This window comes from Hyposmocoma kahamanoa, unplaced genomic scaffold, assembly GCF_003589595.1.
Source record: "Hyposmocoma kahamanoa isolate Upper Pololo Valley unplaced genomic scaffold, ASM358959v1 232, whole genome shotgun sequence".
NCBI lineage: Eukaryota > Metazoa > Arthropoda > Insecta > Lepidoptera > Cosmopterigidae > Hyposmocoma > Hyposmocoma kahamanoa.
In genome coordinates, this window is record NW_020653750.1 from 8,737,678 (window position 1) to 8,757,129 (window position 19,452).

Below are 19,452 nucleotides of genomic sequence, written 5' to 3' on the forward strand. Positions count from 1 at the left end.
CCCTACATAAAGAAATTTCTTCGCAGAGATGACTCAATCTGACAATAATCCTAAATAAATGATTTACAAAATCACGTTTGGCTTAAAAATGTATAATATATATGAACATATTTAATATAATTTATGCTTTATGGACACTAAAGGCAGTGTAAAAACGGTCGCCTACAGTGAAATTTCTGCAAACAATAAGTATCATATTTCATTGTTGACTTCATGATTGCTTCCCGTTAGTGTTATCGAACTTCTAAGAGTCATTCTACAGACGTTTGAAATCCAGGACAATTTGAAACACATATAATATATAATATATGTAGATAACTGTACTGTATAACAAAAATTATACTCTATTCTACGTACTCGTTATTACGACTCGTTGATATTAAGACGCCATAAAATTCTTGTACTGATTTAATTGCTTTTTAATTATTCTTGGGATTCAGTTTCTATCATCTGTTTTTATTAGTATAATTTTATGCAATAATTGTGCATATTGTTTTGTCGATAAAATAATTTAAGTTTTAGTTTCATACATATCTGCCGTCCACTAATTAAAACGGTCAAATAAATGGTCAAATATCCGTTTTAAATAGCAAAAATAAAGCACAAAATTCTCTTTTAAAAACAGTTAAAATTAGGTGACGTGTTCGACTTATCGGACTTACTCTAACGATGCATAGCTGAAATATCAGTAAACAATTTCAATATTCTAAAACTGGGTTATATATGGGATATCTCAAAAAATATTTTGTCAAATAGCCGCGTTTTAATTAGTTAGACGACGGCAGATATTACGTTTTTGCATATTGATACCTGTATGACGGGCAAAATGTTGAGTCACTGTTTTTTCTATCTCGAGCACGTACAGGCACTTGTTTTGAAACCACAAGACCCCAACATAATGGTTCACCACAAAGAGGGAGGTTTATAAAAAAACGGGTCGTACTGACACATTCTTTTGTAGCGGCCAAGTGGCTACAGTTCAACCTAGTACAGGTGGTTAAATAACAGATTTTGAGGGTTTATTTCAATAACTACAAAATACGGAAACATTATTAAACAAACGTGAAAATGTTTAAGAGTTCCGGGAAAATAAAATCCAGTCATTTCTCACTTTCACTCAAAGTCCTGTTATATACAATATATACATATACCTACATATGGACTCTACACATTCCTTTCGAATAAAGTTAGTACATAGCTAGGTACTTACAATAGGACATAACGTATGTTACAAGATATGATACCGCAACCAGTGAGTGCTCTCTAGCTACTCGGAATGTGTATTTTGTATCGGCGGCGCAGGCGCACCGTAGTGGTATGTTTACATAACTAGTTAGGAGCCGCCTACGGACAGCATATCCTCATTGGCCACAACTTAACTCTCAATACTCCATTGTATCGACATGCAGGTGCGTTATGATACTTTTGTAATGATAATATTGATTTTTATACCGCTGCCCCGGTAGTTGTACCAACGATGTTATAACACGAGCTCTTGCGCCATTAAATACAATTACATCTCCTTGTGTAATAAACTTTGTTGCATGTTTTATAAAAAAAGAAACAAATAAATTTATTAAATTGTCATCATCATCCATTTATACTGGTCCATAACTGAGCACGGATCTCCTCTCAGGCGACGGTTTACGCCATAGTCAGCCACGTTGATTCAATGCAGATTGGGGATACACTTTTTCGAAGGATTGTGAATCTACAGCGAAATGTAGGTTTCATCCCTATGTTTTCTTTCACCGAAAACCTCATGGTTAATTTCAAATTTTGCACATAATTTCCCAGAAACTCAGAAATGCGAGTCCGGATTTGAACCCACGGCCTCCGTCTGAGAGGCGCTAGGAGCTGGTTTTACCATTAGGCTACCACAGCTTTTTTAGATTGTAAATTAAAACTGTAATTATTCAGTTATTGAGATGCTTCTAATATAACTGTTCATTCTTTGAAAATCATCCAAACCGTTGAAATGTTGTACGAACGAGCAGTAAAAATCGAAGATATCTCTCACAAAAACCTCGAATTACATTGCAATTTATCTTTCTTTCTTGATTTAAAGATTCGTTATCATTATTTAAAGCAAAAAGTCAACAATAATTGACAAGTCTCTATAAAATATGGCATCAATCATCGGAACACAAAGCGAAGGTGTGGTACTAAAGTACTTGCGACTTTTTTCCTCTGCGGCGAGGCGGCGTTCTGACACCCCGTGACGAAACAACATGTAAATGCAGATTTGATTAACTACTGACAGTGCATCGTAATCATCAACGTAATGATGTGCGATGTAGATATTACAATTTATAATGCCAAATGACTCAACGTTGTGGCATTATTCTTATAGAAACGTCAAACATCCAATAACATACAAACAACAATAACGTACAAATAATTGCAGAATCTAATAAGCTTTTGGTTTTGCACATATGGTAAGATAGCAATTTCAATCGAGATTATGACATCACCTCTGCGGCTCTCCAATCAGACATTTGCACCTGCAGCTTGTTTCGATTTTACCTTTGATAGCATTGTTACATGGTCGTGTAATTACGGGTTAAAGACTCTACACAACTCTCTGATGCAACTTTTATACTAAACACACAAATTACGACTGTGACCTCTATAAGACTTAACCAATGGACCTTTACCGATTCTAACGGAGCTAATATTTTACGTAATGTAGAGATTCTCTGAGAAACTTCATTCCCCGTCAGTACCCATTACTAAACTCATTACACCGCTAAACTAATAATGGTCATAAAACTGTCGTCTGCAGCTAACAAGGTTTTCGTATCACGCAAAACACTCGTAAGCAACTTTCACCCGAGACCCGAACAATAGTTCTAGGTAGTGATGCCTACTGCCGCACGACTAGCCCAGTCACGCGTAGTGTAGACGCAGTTTCTGTACTGATTAATCTCCCGCAAAAAGCTTGCTTTCGCGCGGCAACTAGCAACTGTTAGGCGTTAACAAACAGCCATTTTGATTTTTTGCTTGTGTAACTTATCTTACGATACCTGAAACTCTACATCAAAGACACGTATACCACTACATATATTTCCAATTGTCAACTGAAATAAGTCGTATTAGACATTCATAGACTACAACGCTTCTAAAGAAATGTCTTTTTAAAACGCAAGCCGTAAACAGGAGTCTGAGAATAACCGATAAAAAAAAGAAATAAACGGTCAACCCGCACGACCACCGCTTCAAATTTACACAAGAAATATCTTTACATATTGAACACGTGATATGTAATGCCAAGGCGCGAACTTTAGGGGTAGGCACACACGAGGCGTGAACGCTAACGCGGGGTCCAAACACAGAGGTGTGAAAAGCACCACTCGTGCTCGTTTTATTATGCAGCTAAAAGCTAAGCCGCTTACTGAACTGGACCCATAAATCCGAGACACACAATCTTACCTTCGTATTTCATATTATAATGCTGCCGCGTTGCCTTTAAATCGATAAAGTTATGTCTAAGCGGGCGCTGCAGTTGAGCTGGATCTAAAGTCGCTAACGGTTTGACATTCAAGATGCTAACGGGTCATACAAGAAGATTTAAATATCTACCATATCTAGATATATTTAAATTTTCCTACTGTGCAATCGAGAAACCAACAGCTATACTACATGCAAGTTTTTTGTTCCTATCGCTTACGGGCGATGTTTATAAAATACAGTGGATTTCCTCGTTATTTATAAAACAGCCTGTCAAACGCTTCACCTCGTCCCGGTCGCGGTATCAGATGTCATTTTGCGTGTTCCCGTATTATGTTTCAACGATGCTGAGCTATAGGTTGACTGAAGCTATTCAGCCGGAATTTTGTACCTAATTTAACCCGTAATTTAATTACTTTTGAAGGGAACGGGAAGTATAGATTCAAGATTTAGATAAAGCACTAAAGGGGACGTTAATAATTTGGTTGATATTAACAATGACAAGGACCATTTCTCCATGTGTTTGAATTGCAAATCAAGGCTGATTGTCGTTCGTTAATCGCATGAATCAAACCAATTGTGTCTGAATGCAAAAGCAGCCAACGAATCAAACCTTTTATTGAAAGAACTTGTCGTCTTCTTTTTATGAGAAGTGCTCATATTTCCCGGTCATCGTTCTCTTTAATTGGCCGAACAAAGATGATCGGATAAAGTAAAGGCACACGATTGCGGAACAGTCGCGATTGTCACCGATGGAGAGGTAAGACACCTTATTAAACCCCGCAAAGCCAATTTAGCCTTAATCGGGAACAATCTACTCTGAGCGGAGTTAGCCCGAGGCCCCATTGTTGTGTCGCCAGGTTTATGCCTCGTGCCGTGGTGTAAACAAAACGAGTTAAAATATGAAACCCTGTTTTATAGCATTCCTGCCAGAGTATAATGCGATTTATGTAGGATCATAAACTCCTCGACTGCTCCAAAATGTCCTATAAGTTACAGGAAAATGTTTGTTAAAAGATGTACTTAATACCTTTCCACTATAAAATCGCAGCCATTTTGAAATTAAAGAAATAAAAGTAAAAACGAAAGAGACAATCGCATGTTACGCGTAGGCATTTCGAAAGGGGACCGAAACGCGAGCCCACTTTTTTATACAAATTTCGGTGTCGTGTAGAGCCTTATCTCCTTCATTTATAGTCTAAGGGCCATCAATAGATAGGGAAGACAGTCCGGCGTGTATGCTTGGTTCTTTTTTAGCAGCCGAGATTGCTTGCTATAAACGGCCAGGGAGCCCGCGGCGGTTGCCATTTGCAATCGGTTATGGAACGACTGCGAACCTCTTTTTACATTATAATCGGTCGTCCCCGCTTGCTTCTTTTTTTTGCCGTCTCCAGATAAGCGATGATCGTCCTACATGGCTCGGATGCAAAGATGTGGTAACGTATTCCTTACTTGATTCCGAAAACTTCTTGCAAGAATATTGTTTTCTTGTTTCCGGTAAGTGGATGCGTTTATAGCAGGAAGGTGGAGCTGCAGTGGATATTAAGTTCAAATGGGTTTGTTGAATTGCCAAGACAAGGAGAGTGAACCGAGACATGAAGACAGGTCTGGTTACGCACTGTTTGGCCCGTGCCGCCTCATTAACGACGTAACCTAAGGTAATTTGAGTGCATTTTGCAAATCAACATGTATGTCCCTTTTAAAAAATTCAACGAAAAATACACTTCATAACCCACTAATTGCCCAAACCGGCAAAAGCATACAACGTGGATTTCGCAGTTCAAAGGAAAAAATAACATTTAATTAAAATACTGTTAAAAAATTCTTCATTTAATGTAAGAATAACTTGAATTCCGGAACAACCTCAGATAGCATATGTTAATTAATGAGGCGAATGAAGTTGCAAAAAGGCATTTATTCTCAGCGTGTTTCGAACGATTAATGGGTTCAAAATTGATACATACTCTGTAATAATATATTTCGGAAACATTCGAATGAAATATTATAGTTCGACAGCGTGTCAAAGATTTGAGCCGCATTACCATGCAGCTCGTGCGGCGAGGCTTGCGCCACCGCTGCGCCCGCGCACACCCCAACGCTATAATGGCCCAGACGCGCCTAATGCATTATTCAGAAGGACCCGTTCTCAAATCTCTTATATTTTCGGCGAAATGACTCGGCAGCAATTTTGTTTTTATGTTGATTAGAAATATTTTCGAGACAACTCTTAAAATTTTTATCATTGTGTATGAAGAAGTATCTCCAAAGTTGCTGCGACCTTAAATTAGTAAAAATTTGAGCCTAACAATTACTGTACGTCGTTTGATAAGTTATGGAGCAGCGTAGGCGCCAATTAGAGGTTTAGATGGTAAAAATCGGATGTAATTAAATGCCAGCCGCCGGGCCACTTCTTGTTCTACCATAGTATATAAATGTACATCAGCACTGAGTTACCAAGTGACCACTGTAATTAACGTTACCGGAGAGCAGCCAATGTCGAAGTGGAAGAATAAACAGCAACACAAAGCCGCCTTCATTCATCGACAGTACACAATGGGGGCTCACAATTCGCTGTTAATTAGTTTAGTTCAAACAACGCCGTGTTCGATGAAATGAAACAATTTGCTAGGAATTTAGAATACACGTGTGACTTGACTCTATTTACAAACACGAAATAAACAGAGCACTTTATAAGATACCTACATAATGTGTATAACACAAATAATTCAATATAATATATTATACCACACAGAAGCACGCAGCCTTGAATTAAAACCAGCAAGCATTACAGTATATGTTGCGCAATTTAAAAATAACAATTACATTTTTTTTATTTACTTTATCAGCCCATAAATGACACGATAGCAATGAACTATTTGAAAACTTCCTGTCGAATAGTATTTGCACAATATAAGCAGCAGAGTGCGATGCGTGTTGATCTTTATTCAACGAATCGTTTGTTTCGTAGGTTGTTAAATAAAATAAGACAGTACTGTCGTGACTTATCTAAAACTAGGACAAAACCATTAGACGAATCAACGCTAAAAACTGTATAGTGAATCATGGATGTTACTAGTATGTTTCTAACCTTCGTAGCAAACATTAAGGCTTAAAATACTATACATGAGTTCTTCTTCTATTCTAAAACTAAGTAATATACGCGAATAGCCATTATTTTGTGAATCTACATGCTGTTATGTAGGATTGTTAAGTATTACATATTAAAAAACCTTTAGAAAAAAAGTTCTCAAAAAAAATGATCGGACAATCACAGAAAAAGAAAAAAACTTTTGTATGCCTTTACAAAAATTCAACACTAAGTCTATTAAATTCTTTATGGAATTTGTTTTAGGAAATTTCGATAGTAACTATATTATATAGAAATTTTTACAAAAATGTAATCGTGGTGGAAGAGCGCATAGAATTATCGGTTTTGTTTATTTTCTACTTACGTAATCATTTTATTTATTTAATAATATATGTGTTATGGGTAGACGTGTCGCTTACCATGATTTACTCGGCTTACTTACATACTTATTTAGTTAAATATTCTGTGTAAGATGTAATAATGTAAAAGTAATGTAATGTAATGTAAAAGTATATGTAATTAATAATGTCGTACTTCAACTACGTTTAAATCAGTAATGCGATTCTCATGACATGACAAATTTTTCTTTTTTTTCTTTTATTAAAGTAATATGTACCCATCAAGTATCAATTATATTAATACGAGTACATGTACTCTCTGTAGCATACAAACAATAGAGACGACGAACAAGACACCACTACTTATTTCTACGTATCTACCTACACGTGAATCATAGAGCAGTGATTCACATATGGACAGTCTAGCCGGTTCGCGATCGCTGTCTCGAACCCTGCGGGTTAGGAAAGTGTATCGTTTTTGCATTGTGGTATAGAAGCAATCGAACCGCGCATTCAAAAGCACCATCGACGCTCTGCAAAACCTTAGCAGATCCATAGGCATCCAATAATATCAAACTTTTCAAAGAAGGCGTAACATGCTGGCTGGTGATATAGTAACGAAGAGATATTAACAATTTGTTTAAATCATATTGTCAGTCGTTCTTACGTTGTAAAATGTCCTATGGATTATCATACTAAAAAAATCGCTGAATGCTCTGCGTATCCAATATAATAACGAATTCAAGGTGCTACTGTGCTTTCCGCGTTTCTGCAGTGCATCAGGTATGTTTACAGAAATGCATACCGACGGTTTCATACCATGATTAGGAAGAAGACCGCATCCTTACGACAGAGAATAACGGAACAGCTGTAACAGCATCCTGAAAATGTACAATGAGGAATTTGTGGAGCCTATGCTTAGGCATTTTCTTGGCGTGCTGGTGTTTCATACCAATTTTTAAAAAATCAATATACTAACAAATGGACAAATGTTGTCGAAATAAGGAAAAAGTATTATTGATATTGTTTTGTCCAAACAAAGTAATTAATGTTTTCTGTACACTGAAATACGGTATCAACTTCCCAGTAACATTAACGCTGAAACGATTAGCCCCTAAGTATTAAATGGAAGTGTACACATGGCATAAGCATTGGATTACTTCGACCAGACAAGTCATTACCTCCTGCGATTGGAGCTGAGGGCGTCATAAAAATAATATTCCTATGAGACTCTAAATGTAGCTGTAAATGTCGCTCAAGATTCTTGGGAATATTTGTATAGACTAATGAGTGACATACACGTCTTGCCCGTAGAATGTGTTCGGAAAAGAAACAAGGAATAAAATACATTAACCACAGGTACTTGTTGTTTAAATGTAGCCGCGAGTATTTATTTATTGTTATTTAATCATTTATTCTACAAAAAAAACACATTTAGTAACAAGGAAAACACAAACAAAAGGTACTTATTATTTCTAACAGAAATCTCTACCTGCAGATTTAAATACAGAAGACAATACTTACAATAACGGGTTTACGTGGACAACAAAACAAAAATGATATAATAAAAAAACAATATTAAAAAAATTAAATTATTAAAACTATACAAATACTGAGATAAATACATATTTCGTACTATAATACCTATAAAATGGATGGAACAGTCGATAAATAGTGCTGCTTAACTCAAATTTTGAAAATTGCTAAGGATTTACTATCATGAACAGTAATGGGAAGTGCGTTCCAAAATCTGACCGCATGAACAGTGAAGGAGTGAGAATAAAAACCGGAATTGAAGGACGGAAAAGATAACTGGGACTATGAAATCACTTTTTGTAAAAACACATTCTCTTGTTGTTCACGAGTAGCCTTGTACTTCCTTTGCTCGTGCAGACAATATTCATTACCGTTTAGCACAGATGACGGTTATTGTAAAAGACGTTGAACAAGAGCAGTCATAGCCTCCAGCAACTCGGGGAGTCGGCACATAAACACTATAAAATGAAACTTAGCCTTTCACCAATCTGCGTCTACCTTTGCACTGCCTTAAAGGCACTCCTTAATGTAATAACCATTTAGCCGTGATTTCCTTGCAGTATCAACTTTCCAATTGAAAATATTAACAGCCTGCAGAACGTGCTAGATTGAAATCAATATTGGAGAGACAATTGTATGCATTTATTCGAGGTGACACGACTACATGCTCAATAGAGAGGCCCTAAGGCGAGCGTCTGAACGGAACACGTGTCGTTGATTGCCCCCAATTGGCGAACGAATAAAAACAATCGTCGCTTAAAAATAACCGTGATTTCATCGCAACATGTGACGGTTTGTTATGGAGAAGAGCATGGTGTTATGTTCCCACATAGCATGTGAAATGTACGGGCATCGCAATCCCATGCTGCCGAATCGCTAATGATATTAATGAAGTGTGTCCGTTGTGTATGGAACGTACGGCAACTTCTTCCAGGAACAAAAATCGTAAACACGAACGACTACACAGGTCCTCACTTGGAGCCATATGGAGACCGTGAGACTTGCACAATTCACCATCTAATGTATTATCGCGTTTGAGATAGCGACATCCGCTTTTTGTGGTGTACGCGTGTGGAATTAGGTCAAATTCAGGAAGTGTAACCGCAAATAAATTCTCCCATACATTACAATGATCATTAGAAGCACTGATAATTTGATGTCATACGATGTTTTTCGGCACAGTAGATGAATCGTAAATAGCATTACGTACTTACAAACAATCAAAGACACATTTTTCAACAAATATTTTGACAATTTCTATTTATCTAGCTGTAGCCTACTTAATAATTTATCTAGTAAATATTTACCTAGGGATCATAGTTCTGCAAAGTACGCCTTTCATTATAACAGCGAAAATAAAACATCTGTTCTATATGTCATAAACATTTCGCTTTTTCAAGGAAGAGTAATCCAGTAAGTACCACTAATTACGTGTTCTTACCACACGATACACGTATCTTGTGTCATTTCTCGAATTCCATTTTATCGTTTTGTCATTTAGATTACAAATGTGATAAGGAGAGATTTTTTAGACGGAATTTATGTTGATGGATGAAGTTGAACGTGCAGTCATCTTTAATGCAATGGAAGGTATATTTTAGCCTAATAGGGGTACAGAAAAGAAGTGCTAACGTTAGTTGGTATCTCGGCATACTAGTATGTACTAAGAGTATATTTATCATAGTTACAAGCTTAGAATAATTTCTAAGGTTACAAGTTTTTACGAAGCACTCAAATAAAAACGTAATGCGAAGGTAGACAAAAAAATATCGTCAACATTCTTCAGAAAAAATGGCACGAGTCCTAAGACAAAGATAAAAGACATTCACGATACACAATGGTTCCCAAAAAGTATTGGTCATGGCGTATTTAGAATAATCAGTATTCTGCCCTTTTATCTGCTAAGTGGCCGTATCATTGTTCAAAGTAAGCATGTAAAGTAGCCATTGTCTACTTGGCGCCACTTTTCCGTAAAAAAATGAGCATTTATTATTGTACTGTCACGGCGGTGACAATAACAAGTGAAGACTTAAGGACTATCCACACACATCAAGGCCATGCCCGGGACGTGGCCGGGGCGTGCTAGTTTGTATGAACTGCGGGCCCGTCCTGGCCCCGGCCCGGACACAGACATGTGTGAACGAGTTCATACAAAATATACGCAACGACATTTTTTTGAGCCCATGACGGAGCACGGCCCGTACACATCCCGGGCACGGCCCGGATATGTGTGGATAAACCATTGTTGAACAATGAAAGTAAGTTTATTTGCACTATTATAGTAATAATGGACATTTAGAAGAACGAAAAGGTTGAATTATGATAACAATGTTCATATGAACCAATGACGGAACGTTTAATTTGAAAAAAGAATGACTTCAATCGCCGTTTGGTTTCTAAACGTTATAGTATAGGTGGCCAGAAAACGTTGTTATTATTCAAACTTTTTTAGCGTTCTTTTAAATAAATTATGTCCATGAGTATAGTAACAATAAGATGACAAAGACGCTATTTTATTAAAACTAAAATGTTGAATTTGATTCTGTAAAATTGACTTATGAATGAATAAAACAGGTGTCAAAAGCACTACAAAATTTTGATATGTGATGTCCACAGTAACAAATTTTTTTTTTTTGACGGAGGAAATTTTTATAGATGCCTCTGAGCCCAGGAAGACTCATGGGGCTATGTGGGGACTCTCTGGAGGGCCTACCCCACTAAAACCCCCCCGGGTTCATCACTCGCCGGCTGAGTCGGCGCCGTGGGGTTGGTGAACATTCACCAAATACTCAAAGACAACTGTCACAAGTACAAGAATTTACTTATAAAGGCGGGTACTCATTAGCGAGCTGTAACTGTAACGTGACAGATACAGTAACGAAGTTCTAGTGTGTACGTTTGAAACAGTCTTCAATCAGACGTCTAATTGCGAACCGCACGTATTCGGCTCGCGGTAAACGCAAACCACGTACACACTATGATTTTTGGTTACATAACATGCAACGGTTACAGTTACAGCTCGCTAGTGAGTACCCGGCTTTAGGTGTGAAAAACAGAACGTTTATTCATATTACTATACTATACTATTCGTATATTATTTACCATATTTTGACCTGATTTATTAAAATCTAGGCTAGATACAGTTTTCTGGCAAATTATTACATGTATAACTTTCCATTTATTTCTTTTGTAATCGTACAAAATCTATTTCTAATCAGAGAAATCATTTATAATTATTTCCGAAAGTTGTAAATAACTAGTAAAAAATATTAATAATTAAATACAAGAAAAAATATTGATATCTTGTTTTATTCGTTTATAAGTTGACAAGTATGACATACATCCGCCTTACTGCAACCAAATGCAGCGCGGGCGCAATTAAATTAGTCAATTACGATTCCCAGCGTTTGACGTCATAATTAATAAGGTCTACATGACTTATAAATTATAATTTCATTCCTTTTTTGGTTACACCACCGAGTCTTGCATATGTGTACCTCAGCGTAATTTAGTTTAAAATTTACCATGACTAGTTCCATAATAATATGTGAAAAAAGATAGGTAAATATGTTGAGCTTTCAAACAGAGAAATATCTAGGAAAGTACTGAAACAGAGTAATTTGTTGCTTTATAGATGTTGTCTAAATTTATTACCCATAACATAAACATACTTACTTAGCAGCTATTGGTATATACAACTTTAAAAGTTTATGAAGAATTCTCAGTTATCGTTCCTAGAACCCATTGTTAGAAAGAAGTGTTTATTAATAACTATTTAAATAAATTGTTGGAAAAAACCTATTTCTCATGTATTCCAGGGTTGAACAGTAACCTCGGCTGTAAAACAGTGACTTGTCAATCAGAGTCGAGCTGGTATCGTGCGAACGCGTTATAATGGGAGGATATTATAATAAACAGATCCCGGACCCTCCGATCTCCCCCTCCTAATAAATTAAATGTATGTGTTACAGCTAACGCCGCGTTTGTCGACAGAGTAGAACTTTCCTAGGAATTATATTACATTACGTCGCAATTTTAGACACAATGCAAACCATTTTAAATTAAATAAATGAGAATTATAAAAAAATATGAAATATAAAATGTTAGTCGTTGGCTTCCATGGCGTTCGGGAAATGAAGTCATAATCAAGAAAAGAAATGTGTAATTAAACATTTTAGATATAACAACGAATCATTTTCTGTAGATAAAGTAAAATAGTGATTTTTGTACACTCCTAAATGTAAATATTTTATGTATGTGTATAAATATCTTGACATTTATTCTACCAGTAAGTCAGCAGACGTCTCTTACATAATTAAAATGTTAAGTTGTCGATTTCAATTAAAAATAAGGATTTCTTTCAATGTCCCCACTTTGTACATTTTTTTATAATAATAATAATAATAATAATAACGCTCACAATCAACATAGCCCCGCACTAGGGAAACCCTGTGTCGCGGGTGCCATGGACACACACATAGACAACCACAAATTACACCCAAACTCACGAGAGAAATAAATGTAGGCCATACAAGTATTTCTCCCGGCCCGGGAATCGAACCTGGGACCTCTGCGTGGCAGTCCGGCATGGTAACCGTTCGGCCACGGAGGCAGTTATAATATCAAGTGACGGGACGAACGAGTCGTGCGTCTGCTGGTAAGCCACACGCCTATCCATAACAGTGGCAGGCTCAGAGCTTTAAATCGCGAAGATCTAAGGGGCCCTGCAACTGCGCCTGTCACCCTGAGACATAAGTTGATAAGTCCCATGTGCCTGTAATTTCACCAGCACCATTACCCTTCAAGACCGAAACGCAATAATGCTAACATTACTGCCTGGGGCCGAAATGGTCAGGTGGCAGCACTTCCCTGGAGGAATTCTTTCATAACGAACTCTACTGCTGCAAAACTTTGGACATACCAAGCTAATTGGAATATTTCGACTAAAAATATCTCAAAAGTCACACAAAGGAATAAAACGAGAACTCTATTCATTTAATACCCTCTCTTATATTTTTAGTATATTAGTACCTAAAACTGTACCAACTGACTATATTTACGACTGGTTATTACATAAAACGCCCACAATACTCACTTAAACCATAACATATGAACTTGAATGCTCTACAATGCATCGAGCAGTGGTGCATTGACACTTCACCGTATACTGCTTTCATAATGCCTGAATATTCATATTATAGTTCAATGCATACTTTAGATGTAACAATGGCCTTGTAATAACATCTCTTTTTATAGTACAACTACATAAAGATTACGATAGGTTTTTCTATTTAAAAAACCCTTATCACATATTACTCTCTGGTGGGAATAGGTATTTGCAACACTTACACATACCTGTTTAGTTTTAAGAATGTAAATTAAAAACATTTAATGCTTTTGTAAGTAAGTAACAAATAAAAAAAAGATATTTTTTGCTAATGCAATTCGTGTAAGTAGAGAAATACAATAAATACTGTTGTATGTATTCATATTATATGTAAGTAGATAAATTCACTTCAGAATTATAATATTCCTTTTTAGATATAAGTAAATTTCAAATAAATATAATATAAATAAATAAAAACTTTAATTACTTCCATGTAAACTTTTTTATTTTATAACTTCATATTTATTTAAAATGTTTGTAGTAGTAGAGCTCCTTGTGAAAGAATTCGTCCAGAGACGTACTGCCACCTTATCAATTTCTGCCGCCAAGCAATATTAATGTGAGCATTACAGCGTCCCGATTTTTTTAAGGATCAGGGTACTGGTAAAATTACAAGCATATGGGACTTGTCAACTTATGTTTCAAGGACAGGCGCAGTGGCAGTGCTGTTCAGATCTTTGTGATTTAAAGCACTGAGTGTCACTGCACCTGTTGTGAACAGGCGTGTAGCTTACCACCAGGCGCACGACTTGTTCGTCCCGTCACTTGGTATCATAAAAAAAACTTATTCACAAAAACCTAAACCTAATAAAACATGCAATAAAACCATAAAAAAACATTAATCCAACTAAATAGGTATAATAAAGCAGGGAAATTGCGTAATTGGTATAATTTATTACTAGTACGTACCTAAACTTAGTGGTACCAAACTAGCACCATTTGTGATAAAAAGGGTACGCTTTATCACCTAGCCACATTTGTTTGTTTGCTATATGAATTAGTTTGCCAACGACCATATTGCTCCTAATTAATAATGTTAGCCGTTAGTCGTATCTTGGGCAGAAAACCTGTCCTATTAGTCAACTAATGGAAGCTTAATTGAACATCGCGACGTGAGGCTATTCTGCGTACAATACATAACATTTAAGTGTCGATACTACCTTATCTCGAATTCAAATTTTTCCCATACTGAATCGGTTCTATTGCGCGGGTCGAGCGGCAAGGTATGGGCTTTATTTCAGAATTTATTTTTATACAAACGAAATTAAATACATTTGAAAGATGTACATCGTATACTGTACGTGTTATTTAGTTCAGTTGATATAAAAAAATAATTGGCATATGTAAAGTACCTATAAAATAAAGCGGTTTTCTTGTAAAGTTTCGAGGTAAGTTTATGTTTATTAATCTATCGTGAAATTATTTAGGAATCGTGTTTTCACACCGTATATCCTCGATTTTGCTATACATTTTTTCCAAAATGAGCGATTCAACACTTTCACTGTTATGAGGAATCAACCAAAGCCATTTGAGGTTGTACCTGAGACTGATAATTGTACCGTATATGTATATACTAAAGCTGTACTTTCTAATAGGAAACGGGCGTGAAGTGTGAAATGTATATATGTATATGTATTTTACTTAAACATATATTGTGCAGATAACCGCCCAAAAGTAAATATATCACAAATCAAAGGACAATTTTAGTGGCAGTAGAGCTCCATGTGAAAGAGTTCGTCAAGGGAAATGTTGGCACTATACTCTTACCTATTTCTGTCGCCAATTACGATTTTGAAGGGTAAGGGTGCTAATGAAATTACAGGCACATGCAACTTTTGTCTCAAGGTGACGAGCGCAGCGGCTGTATCCCTCAAATGTTTGCAATTTAAAGTTCTAGGTGACACTGCAACTATTCTTGTTCTTCTTTCGTCTGTGTAATTTGTTGACTTGTTTGCCAAGTCAGTACCATAAAAATAACGTTGCAAGCAACAACACCAATTGCTGTGATCTGAAAGGAAATTAGGAAATAGGAAATTCCCTGTACTGAGAATACCTGAGCAAGGCAATTCACCCGGAATACCCTGACATGGACCAATTTAGAAAAGTTAATTTCCCAAATTTGTCGTACCGGGATTGGAACCCGCTCCTCATCCAGCTCTCGCACAAAACGTACAAAACGTTGGACCATCGAGGCCATCAAGGAAAGTAACCGATTTTATGGGTCGGTTTATACCGACCGACCGATATATAATTATTTATAACAGACACAATCCCGTGCTGGCTTCTGGTCTCCTTTAAGGAGAAAGTACATAGACCACTTAGCGTATTATGACTTAACCAGTTAGGGATTCTACTTTAAATTGGTCCTTCGAATGGACCGGTACTGATATTTAATAAATACAACTTATGAATAAAGGTTTGGGTAAATCAACCAATGTCGCCCCATCCATATTTTATCCAAACAAAAGACAGCAATTGATGTGACGTCATTCCCCCATCCCCGGAAGGGTCACGTGTCCATGGTGCGTCGAGAACACTTTTCCCATCGGTTTCCCACGGTTCACCCTCGCTACCCCAATAAAACTTTGGGAAACCTTACTTGTTGATTTTGTGACGTAAATAATCGCCCTTTATAGCTATTTCCGGTGTAAGTTATTGCATTCTGTTTTAATTGTTTTATTGTGATGAAATTTCTTTCACATTAGGGGAGGTTGATTAGTTTTAGGGCAAGTCAATTAAATTACCTATTTGTGTTATGCATATTATTATTAATCGCTCTATTTTATATTTCTGACATACCTAGTCTTTACGTTTTCGTAAAACAAAAATATGCAAACACAAATATATATATTAATAGACACACACACACACACACACACAGGGAGAGAGACACATCCATACACATTAGTTCCAACATTTAAGTAATAGAGTTAAAATATGAATATTGCAAAAGACCAATATAAATTGGCTCCTCAAATTTTACAGTTTTTGCAACGGGACACAGCATTAGGAATGAAAGTCAACGAAATTTAAAACAAAAGCTTCGATTCTTGGCTTTTAAATTCTCGCACGCGATTACAAAAATTATCATTTATAAAGTATGGTGAGTGTAGCATTTTGCAAATCGATTCCGTGCCCCAGGGCAAGATTGGAACTGGATGACTCACGGCCTCCAGGTGGAATGTTTGGGTTCAAATAGGAATCTTTTACGAATTTAGTATATTTTGAATCTAATGTAGCGAGTACAAATTAAAATGATGATGTGTTCCGAGTACAAAACTACCCACTTGACGTAACTACACAATGATATTATACTTAATACCTCTGTTAACACATAATATTTATGTTTAGAAAGTTGATGTACCTACTTGACACTTTAATAGTCAAGAGACATTTACCAATTTTTTGGTAAATGTTTTTCTCGCAAGTCATTAAGTGAAACTATGAACTATGAAAAAAAACATTGAGAACAAATTAAAAAGATTCACACACGCGCAACACACTTCGAAAAAGTTGTATACCATAATTGTAATTGATGAAAACACTTTAAAGGATCGTCAATAATACTTATAAACAAAAATATATTACGTAGTCTAGACTATAAAAACGTCAATTCATCAGAACCTAGGTAAGCGGATTTTAAAATATTGAAAAAAGCGCTCATTGAACTCCACAGTGACGTGTTAAGATAATGCTTATCATAAGACAATAGGAAAGTATTTCTATACCTGCCAGTCCAGTCGCACTGGTCACCCATCGTCCCTGCCTCCGCAGCACAGAGACCAAGCACCAGAGTCCAAAACACCGCCGCAGGGCCCATCGTGACCACAACAATGAGTTTTATAAACAGTTTTAAAAATTAACACCGCCTATCACATCACTTTTACAACTCTACGTCAACTCCATAATTCACAAAAGTTGAACTTTAGCCACCTAAAAGTTTAGTACCTCACAGGTGACGATAGAGCAAGCAACCACCATGTACAGAGTCAGATTCTCTACTGAGTTGAAAGTTAAAGCGACAAAGACAGAATGTATAAGTTTTATCTCCATCGTATTGGCATGAAAGAGATGGATACAATAACAGTTCGTTAAACAGAGAAAAAATATACTGCTTACTTGTTCTTTCCAATAGCAAAACATGAATTTACGACTTTGAACTTTATTCAGTCGTAATAAAAATGAAAACGTAGCAATATTTTGAAAGCTCCATTAAGCTCTACAATGGAACGTATCAAAAGCATTTGAGTTGGCGGGAAAAGTTTTTTATTATTTATTTTGACCGAGCGACGTCGTCCTACATTACTACGACTTATATTGAAGCCTTAAAATGCATAGTCAATGAGCTTTCTTTTGTTAATTTTGTTTATGTAGGTATCCTTTTGTGCGAAGTAGGTTTCTCAACCCACGCTTGCTTTAAATAACTTGAAACAAGGTTAGCGAAAAATAGGGTAGTTGATACGTTTAGGTGGACCACATGAATAAATTGTGAAGTTTATTGAGATAACTCACAACTAGGTACACCTTAAAATCTCTTAGCTCTCTACAATTTTATTACAATAACATATTCAGGGTGTTATTGCAGATGCCACGATTTTGCAGTGCATCACCGGGGATATTCGCCATAACTAAGGTAGATGACTTTGCAGCTATTATGCAAAAAAAGCGGATTCCCTGGTGCACAGAGTTCGTGGCAGCGACAACAGCCTCCGCAAATAAGGTCCAGGTTTCTTTTCATGAGCGCTGGTCCCGGTTTCATATTAGTTTTAGAAAAAAAATGTTATTTGTAGTACTAACTCTATTTTTAAGTGCTTTGTTACTAACCTCTACAAAGGTAAAGATAAAATGGTTCCATGATAAAATTGATCCATGGATCAATATTCCGAAATAAAGATAATTGAATTTGAATAGTTGAACTTTTCTAATTGATTCTGGCCTGGATGTTCTGGGTTGTGCCACTGAATTTCAACTAGGGTTACTCTAGTATGTGGTACTTACAGAACGGTCCCTAGTTAGAGAACAGGTAATTAGTGTGGTAGTCCAGCTTATCATCATCATCATCGTCAACCCATTTATCCCACTTAACCCACAGCCACGGCATGGATCCCAAGCGAGGGTGTAGGCCATAGTCCGCCACACAGGCTTAATGCGGGATGGGGACTTTCACCACATTTTCCTTCTTGAACCTTCTTCGACGTGCAGGTTTCATCACGATGTTTTCCTTCGCCGAAAAACTCATGGTAAATTTAAAAATTAAATCTCAGACACTCAGAGGTGCGAGCCCAGATTGGAACCCACGTCCTCTGCTTTAGAGGCGGTAGGTCAAACCATTAAGCTACCACGGCTTTTTATATTTTTATATCATCATAATTACCTTATTAGTTACTTGTGTTTTAAACACAGATCATTGCAACGTATAAAAAACTGACGCCCATTGATCGAAGAAGACGGCATACTTGAAATAGCCAATAATTGTGAAAATGAATTATTGTTATATAGACGGCCATCACTGTTATTATACAAATCGTAAAAATCACATTAATTTAGTCGTTTTGCAACAGGTAAAAACACGTGTGAGTTTTGCTTAAGAACAAAAATATCGTAAAACCCTGCCTACCCTATTTTTTTTTATTTGGATGAATTAGCACATCCCCATTTTTTACCTATATCTACTAATGTGGCTCTATGGACTTTGAAAATGAAGATTGCGCTTTATAATATCAATAATTAGGTATAAATGATGGAGTTTTTTTCCACTGCCTCAAAGGTTTTTACTCTATGTCAGGAATTAGTTTTTTTTTTATAAAGTTATATTTCTTTGTGAACTAGTCGAGTCGAGAAAAGTTTATAAGACTCAATACAAATAGATAATA

General features: G+C 36.4%; 1 protein-coding gene across 1 annotated transcript in view; it reads right to left on the reverse strand.

The window, feature by feature from the left end:
- LOC113228510 (meteorin-like protein) overlaps window positions 1-17,424 on the reverse strand; it is a 47,702-nt gene extending 30,278 nt beyond the window's left edge. Inside the window, exon 1 of the mRNA XM_026461845.1 lies at window positions 17,308-17,424. Coding sequence (XP_026317630.1) covers window positions 17,308-17,399 — 92 coding nt within the window. The 5' untranslated portion in view covers window positions 17,400-17,424. The remainder of the gene's footprint in view (window positions 1-17,307) is intronic.
- Between the last annotated feature and the right edge of the window lie 2,028 nt (window positions 17,425-19,452).